The sequence below is a fragment of the Montipora foliosa genome, chromosome 10, assembly GCF_036669935.1.
Source record: "Montipora foliosa isolate CH-2021 chromosome 10, ASM3666993v2, whole genome shotgun sequence".
Classification (NCBI taxonomy): Eukaryota; Metazoa; Cnidaria; class Anthozoa; order Scleractinia; family Acroporidae; genus Montipora; species Montipora foliosa.
In genome coordinates, this window is record NC_090878.1 from 11,857,387 (window position 1) to 11,864,886 (window position 7,500).

The 7,500-nt window shown below is 38.6% G+C and overlaps 3 protein-coding genes across 4 annotated transcripts in view; 2 read left to right on the forward strand and 1 right to left on the reverse strand.

The window, feature by feature from the left end:
- LOC137972475 (uncharacterized) overlaps positions 1–3,110 on the reverse strand; it is a 5,080-nt gene extending 1,970 nt beyond the window's left edge. The window contains exons 1-5 of the mRNA XM_068819229.1: positions 2,870–3,110; positions 2,596–2,667; positions 2,180–2,251; positions 1,813–1,934; positions 664–1,434 (exon numbers count right to left, since the gene is read on the reverse strand). Coding sequence (XP_068675330.1) covers positions 664–1,434; positions 1,813–1,934; positions 2,180–2,251; positions 2,596–2,667; positions 2,870–3,035 — 1,203 coding nt within the window. The 5' untranslated portion in view covers positions 3,036–3,110. The remainder of the gene's footprint in view (positions 1–663; positions 1,435–1,812; positions 1,935–2,179; positions 2,252–2,595; positions 2,668–2,869) is intronic.
- Positions 1–7,500, forward strand: part of LOC137972476 (uncharacterized) — a 25,576-nt gene that overhangs the window by 3,806 nt on the left and 14,270 nt on the right. The window contains exon 1 of one of the 2 annotated variants that reach the window (XM_068819230.1): positions 373–589. The exons of the other annotated variant lie outside the window; for it this stretch is intronic. The gene's annotated coding sequence lies outside the window, so the exon portion shown is untranslated. Of the gene's footprint in view, positions 1–372; positions 590–7,500 lie in introns of those variants that run through there. 2 annotated transcript variants of the gene reach the window in all.
- LOC137973597 (uncharacterized) overlaps positions 3,341–7,500 on the forward strand; it is a 7,549-nt gene continuing 3,389 nt past the window's right edge. Inside the window, exons 1-7 of the mRNA XM_068820438.1 lie at positions 3,341–3,517; positions 3,595–4,402; positions 5,061–5,161; positions 5,280–5,514; positions 6,139–6,251; positions 6,530–6,810; positions 7,389–7,500. The exon at positions 7,389–7,500 is cut by the window's right edge and continues 59 nt beyond it. Coding sequence (XP_068676539.1) covers positions 3,370–3,517; positions 3,595–4,402; positions 5,061–5,161; positions 5,280–5,514; positions 6,139–6,251; positions 6,530–6,810; positions 7,389–7,500 — 1,798 coding nt within the window. The 5' untranslated portion in view covers positions 3,341–3,369. The remainder of the gene's footprint in view (positions 3,518–3,594; positions 4,403–5,060; positions 5,162–5,279; positions 5,515–6,138; positions 6,252–6,529; positions 6,811–7,388) is intronic.

Consider the following 7,500-nt stretch of genomic DNA (forward strand, 5'->3'; position numbering starts at 1 on the left):
TTATTGTGATAGCCTTGCCAAAATGCAGGTCAGCATGAATATAAAATATATATTGAAGCTCAGCAGGGACCAAAGGTCTGGGATTGGTAGAATTAAATTTTTTTTTTTGGTTTGTGGGAAGGTGATGTACCAAGAAAATCTTATGGATCAGGGCTTGAAATTAGCGAAAAAATCCAGTCGCAATTTTGCAAGAAAATACGAAAATGTAGTCGCAATTTCGCAAAATTTAGTCGCAAAATCGTCGCGCTGCATTGTGCGGTGTAGCAAAACAAAATATGAGCCCACAATACTTGTTTTGAAAGAAACCGCTGAAAATGGCGAATGATATCGAAGGAATAGATTTGTGCACGTAACATCGCAGCGAAATTACGCTACATTTACGCTATCTTCAGATTGCAAGAAAACTCATGGCGAGAAACAAAGAGCAGCAAACTGGCAACTGCTAACCTTTGTTTCGAAAGAGCGAAGATGAAACCAAGTCGCAAATTTGCGACTCCTCCAGATATTTTAGTCGCAAAGGGAAAAAATTCAGTCGCAAATGCGACTGTATTGGTCGCAATTTCAAGCCCTGTGGATAGTGGTGAAAAAGGTAACTGTTGCTTCATGTTAAGAATGTTGTTTTTGTTTCTTAAAGTTAGAGTAATTGGTTGTCAATTAGGTTACCTTGGCTTCTCTGAGTGTTCTTTTAAGCTGCCGAACTTCTGCACGGAGATTTTCCACTTCTCCCTTCAGTGCTTCAAACTCTGCCGTGAAGTGTGAGGCAAAAGATTCCCAGTCTTCACTTCTTCTTCTATTGCTGCTTTGAGCTAAAGTGGGAGGACTCATCTCTAAAAGCTCATAAGAGTCATCCTCAAGCAGGGATACATACTCTCCTTTCTTCTGTGTGTGGTGATGTGGTGGTGAGAATGCATTCAAAGATTGCAGTGGTGAGTTTGCATCCCATGTTTGCTGTGGTGTTCTGTTACCAGTTAGCAGTGGCATTCTCTGTTGTATGGGCTCTGATGTTCTTGTGGCAGCTGGGATTACTGATTGGTGCTGTTGGTATGCATGTGTGGGTGATGGTGTTCTATTTCCAGAGTGAAGTGGACTTGTCTGTAGGTTGTGTGCATTGTTGGTGTGTGATGATGTATTACTAACTGTGTGCATTGGTGCCATCTTTTGTTGGTGAATATGTGAGGGTAATAATGTGCAAGTTTCTGTCTGTGGTGGCAATGCCTGTTGTGGGTGCACATTGAGTACTTGCGGTGGTGGTGGTGTTTTGGTAATGGCATGTGGTGATGTTGGTTGTTTGTGTGCATTGTGAGTGAGAGTTGCACATGGTGGTGGTGTCTCATTGTTGCCAATACAAATTAATGGTTGTGTTGGGGTAAACCCTTCTGTTCTCCTTCCATTTAAGATCGCTTGAATGCGTTCTTCCTGAACAGCATGCTGTAACTTTAAAAATAAATACAAGAGATTTGATTAAAAATAAAATACTGGTACTTTAGTATTCATTTTAGTCTCTGGCTTTGAGTAATCCACAAGCCCAAGTCTAAGATTCATATGCATTAAGGTTACTTCCTAGAATGAAGACAACTAGTGACCTTAACCTCACCTAAAAGCTAACCATTAAAATTGTTCTTCTGAGTGAGTCAGTTTCCAAACCAATTCAAAGTAAAATGAGAGGTTCTTTCTGACAGAAACTTGACCCTTGACAACTGTAAACTCAAACTTGAACTCATAAATTCAGTGATCCCTCAGTCTCTTAAAGCAATTATTCAAAATTGTTTTATTATTTGTGCTGCCAAGAAATGTTGTGCACACATTGTCTACCTTGCTGTTGTTTTCTGAGTTCTCTTTGTCTGCCTTTTTCTTTGATGCCCCTTTAACCGTCTTTTTTGCCTCCTTGACTTTCTTGTTTTGTGACTCAACTGGTTCTGCATCCTCATGGTCAGCTTAATGGTGAAATGGAAATTTAAATATAATTATTACTTCCAGCAATTTTTTAAGCAACAACATAATTATTATAGTTCTGTTCCTTATGGCATTGCCATCCGAGCAATGAAATGATTCAAATGTCTATATGACTGGCATAAATTCTCAGCTGTAGAATGTGGCAGTCTTCTATATGCACATTCTTTATGAATCTGTTCAGATTGAGGAGAAGAATTGTCCTGGAAAGAAACCTGAAAGCAAATACCTGGTGAGTTGGCTGACTCCACTATCTTTTGAGAAGGCTTCCTTTTACGCTTCTTTTTGTTGTCTTGGTTATCTATGTTAAAAGCAAAGAAAGACTTTGCAATTTATAAATGTCCTCTTCTTAACTTCATTTTAACCAGGTTTCTAAATAGTATTGATATTCCTGTGGTACATCATCTGTGTATCGTTTCCCTTTAGTAGTTGTCACAAATGATTATGAACGATCGTGTATCGCTTAAAGGTCAAACGCCTATTTAAGTTCTGTAACGTTTACTTTATGAACTGGCGACTACATTATACTTAAGGCAGGGGACTACCTTTTGTTCCTGTTTAGGAGGCATGAATTGAATGATAGTGTATTTGGGCGGGAAAATGTGTCCATTCATTCAGAATCGGTTAAATGTTTTAAGTACTTACTTGGCGAATGCACCTCTTTCTGGCTTGTTTTGATCAGAGAAGCTTCGTACTCGTTTGCTTTCGATCTTGTTGCTGTAAAATAAGCGATACCATAATAATCATAAGCGAGGTAAAATGTCACTAAGGTTAAGTACATCGTTTGTTTGATCGGAAAATTAAGCACGCTCAGAAATTTAAAACACTTAATGAGGCGTGCCATACGTAGACTGTAACATCAACAACAAGACGTTTTTCATCGTTAAGATGTTTTAGCCTGACAAAGAAGCATACTCACCAAATACTTTTAGGACGAGGGCCTTATAAACGACAGATTTTCCTTTTGGAGTTTTCGATGTTACGTTTACAGTATCTCCTTCTTCGATTGTTTCCTCCGTTGCTTGGTTTTCGTTGATCACACTGATACTGTCTTCTCCGACCCATTGAACAACAGCAAAACCCATTGTTAATCCACAATATATAAGAAAAGCAGCGAAAGGAGATGACAAAGGAGCGAAATGAATCGAAACGAAGCTTGTTGCGTCCAACGTGACCGAGTCGGAGAAATTCAAAGAAACCGGCCAAAGGACTGCTGCTCAGCTAATTGGCTGTGAAAGATCACATGACGAGAATGACGCGGGAAAGACAAATGATTCACTGTGTAATGTCACGTGCGTCGATCGTTCGGTCACTCTTTCGGGAAGTACTTCATGTCAAGCTATCACATAGTTGTCCACCATCTTGTAGGTACGATGTGTAGTGGCTTCCTACTCACCGCTGCGATTTAGATTTTCGACGATGTCAACCAACCTTGAAGAGGATGATACTCTCCTTTATGAGGAAATTGTTGAAGGAAACAAAAAATTATTCAAATGCACCCTTTGCTTCCGTTTGTTGTCGCGTAAGCAAAGAATTGAATCTCATCTCCATTTAGTTCACGGGAAAGGTAAGTACGGTGAATTTTTTTGGGAAACTCGTAAAGCTCGATCTTAACCCAGTGATTTATTTTCTGTAAACCTACAGGGCCATTTAAAAGGAAATACAAATTATACGTGGAGGATTCCAACATAGTGATTCCGAGGACCACACAGTACAACCACAAACGTAAAATGAAAAGTGGCCCTAAATCTTGTGTTGTGGACAGAGAGTCTGGTTCTTCTGATAGTTTATTGGACTTCTCCCCTTCATTTGGATCCGATTTATTTTCACGTAATGCTATGGAAACTGCAACTCATAATCCTAGTTTAGAAGAAGGGGGACCGGTGTGTCATAATCTTTACTTCGAAAATGCTGGATCAAATACAAATTTGTGCTGTTTAAGTCCAGGCGATGTAATTCCATCCTCAACATGTGGTTCTCCTGACAGTTTATTGCGGTCTGGTTCAACACACAACCAGTTCCTCTCCGAAGACGATATTTACAATTGTCATTATTCTGAGGACAGTGATACAAGCACTGTGGAATTAGACTCTGGCACTGACAGTGAGGTCCAGTATTACACATCAGATGAGGAGGAAGGGTCTGACAACGGCAAAGACAATGTACCCCCCCTAGATACTAGATTGTTCACAGACCATGAAGAAGCATGTATGGCTGTTTTAGCATATGTTTCCAGACACTGTATTACCAATGAAGCAGCCAAAGACTTGATTGATTTGGTTAAAGTTACTTGTCCAGAAAGTACCACTTTCAAGACACTTAATTACAGCAAAGTTCAAGAAGTGTGTGGAAAGTGCGAGTTGCATGTGTACGACATCTGTGAAAAATGTCACCGGCTGTTTCCTGTGGATGATGAAAATAGCTATCGTTGCGCAACAACGGCCTGTATGGGGTAAGCTCACTGCCGGGCCACAACATGTTGCACCCACATGAATGAAGGGGGTAGTTTCTAAAGAAACTGTGGTGTTGCGTCAGTGGGGAAGTAGTATACAAAAATTTGGCTTTATCAACGGAGTTGACAATGTGAATTGGCTTTTAGAATCTCTGTAGGGTGGCCAATTCACATTGTCAACTCTGTTGATAAAACCAATTTTTTGTATGTTACACCCACAGCCTGCTCCAGATTCTGAGCATTTTTTTTCCCATATGTTTTCAATTCCTACAATCTAAGAGCTGGTAACTGGCTACAGAATATGGTACAACTATTAAATCTAAACACCTGACTTTCTGGTATAAATTGTCATTTTTCAGCTTATGCTGGTTATCTTTTATAGGCTAGTACTTTACCACTTATTTATCAATCATTTCAATTGATCATTTTTTGTGTGTATTGGTGGACCAAAACAAAGAATTGTCAACCATATCGGTGGACTAAAATTATCCTCTGGGAATTGAACTCCATTTTTTGTGGAAATGTTTCCTAGTGTTTCACTAAATCAATTATTTGAAAGTTTTCATATTTGACCATATGCATTGTACATGCATGTTGTAAGTGGCCAATGTATATCCTCTTGGCTTGTGTTTCTTATCTAATTTGGACTTTTTTCCAGTCTTAGATACAAAGGAGGTGTTTCCCAGCAATGGAAAAAGGAACACAAAAACAGCTTTGTTACTGTTAACATCCAAAACCAGCTGAAGGATCTTTTGCAGCGTAAGTTGTTGGTATTTTCTAATGCGATATGCTAAATAAATTATTTAATGACAATTGATGGCATTGCTGTCTGTGAAATCATCTTGTAGGTAATGAAAATCATTTGTTTTCTTGCTAGGGGAAGGAACATGGTTAACCATCCAAGAGAGAATTAGTAGTCGTGGTCAAGAAATCATAAGAGACATAACGGATGGCAAATATTACATTAAGCTATGTAAAGAGGGACAATTTCTACACAACAAGTCAAATATTAGCTTCATTTTCAATACAGATGGAGCACCTCTGTATTCATCATCAAGTGTTTCTTTGTGGCCAGTTTTCCTTGCAATCAATGAGCTTCCATCACCAGAAAGGTAAGTGCATTTAAAAGGTGGCAAGAAAAAATTACAAACAAAGAATAAGCTTTGTATATGTTTTTATGCACCTATGTATGGTCAGGGTTCGTACACTTTTTCAGACCAAAAATACAAGGACTTTTCAAGGACTTTCAAGGCCAAATTTTGAAATTTCAAGGACCTCTTTTTTATCTATGTCAAAGATTTTACCCATGGAAATAGTCTGACAGTACAATTCTTGCTCATTTTCCGTAACGAAGATGTGTGAAAATAATGCAAAGGCACTGGTAACCATTCTCGACCCCACAGCTCGTCACGTCTGTATGACATGACTTGAGTAGCTGATTATTTTTACTGAATTTATGCGGGTCAGGAAAAATTCAAGGACTTTCAAGGACCAGGAATGAAGAGCAGAGATTTTCAAGGACTTTCAAGGCCTTGAAAATGTACTCTCAAAATTCAAGGGTTTTCAAGGGTTTTCAAGACGTGTACGAACCCTGTATGGTATACTGCTACATTGATGACAGCAATCACCAATGAAGCAGCATACACAAAACACATCCCAAAGTTAGTCATTAAGCAATTTTGTCATACTTGTCCAGGTACTTCATTTAGTGTAAAACATGGCTTTCCTGTTTTCAGATTTTCAAAACAGAACATGTTGATGTGGGGAATTTGGCAGGGTAAAGGCAAGCCTCCATTCAATGTGTACTTTGAACCTTTTGCAAGTGAAATGACCCATTTGTATCAGCAAGGTACAGTAAATAAAGTGTATTTGCTAGTAATAATTCAAGGTACAAATGTCTGCATAAATAACTGTGAATGTGTATCCAAATTTAAGTTATTTGGACTTTTTGTCATGCAGCTGATTCTTCATGCAAATCCCAATTTGAAATTAAGTAATCTTTTTGCAGCTAGCCTTTTGTCTTTTTGCAAATAATCAAGATTTGGAAATACTCTATTACCTAATTACACAATACCGTTTGCATCCTTTGATGTGAAGTATTCTCTTTTTTTTTATTATGTTGAACAGGTCTTCAGATTAAGCTAAGCAATGAAGAATTTCCTATCACTGTGAAAGCTGCAGTTATTCTGGGGTCCACGGACTTGCAGGGCAAGGCATACCTCACTTGTATGGCGCAACATAATGGCGAGTGTGGTTGTCTTAGCTGTGAAGAGCCTGGTGTTGTGGTCAAACAAGGAAAAGGACACGCCCGCTGCTACCCCTACAGGAACCCTACCAAAGCAGCTCCAAAGCGCACAAATGAAAGTTTTTTAACAAATGGTATTGCAGCACATAAAGAAAATAAAAAGGTTAGACTATTTTTAAGGGTAATGTTCAACTATTTAATGGTGTTACATGATAAATCAAATAGACACCACTGAAAGGATTCTTATGCTTCCTGATGCTGTTCACCCTAGACTAGTGTAATCGTAACGACAAAACTTTAACACTTTGCATTTTTGATCGAATAGTCAGGGTTCGTACGCGTCTTGAAAACCCTTGAATTTTTTCTGACCAGCATAACTTCAGTAAAAATAATCAGCCACTCAAGTTAGCATGTCATAAAAATGCGACGAGCTGTGAGGTTGAGAATGGTTACCAGTGCCTTTGCATTATTTTCACGCATCTACGTTACGGAAAATGAGCAAGAATTCTACTGTCAGACTATTTCCATGGGTAAATTCTTCGACGTAAATAAAAAAGAGGTCCTTGAAATTTCAAAATTTGGTCCTTGAAAAGTCCTTGAATTTTTGGTCTGAAAAAGTGTACGAACCCGGAATTATAGTGTATCCATTATTTCTGATCAAATTGGGTCACTTGTAGACAGACTACTCCCGATTTACTATTTTTGTGCACTGATGATAATTAGTATTATTTTGCCAATTAGATTGTAGGTGTTTTTGGTGTCACAAGTCTTGCATTAATGTCCTGGTTTGATGTTGTGTTGGGCATGGTTCCTGACTACATGCATGGCTGTTTATTGGGTGTTACAAAAACTC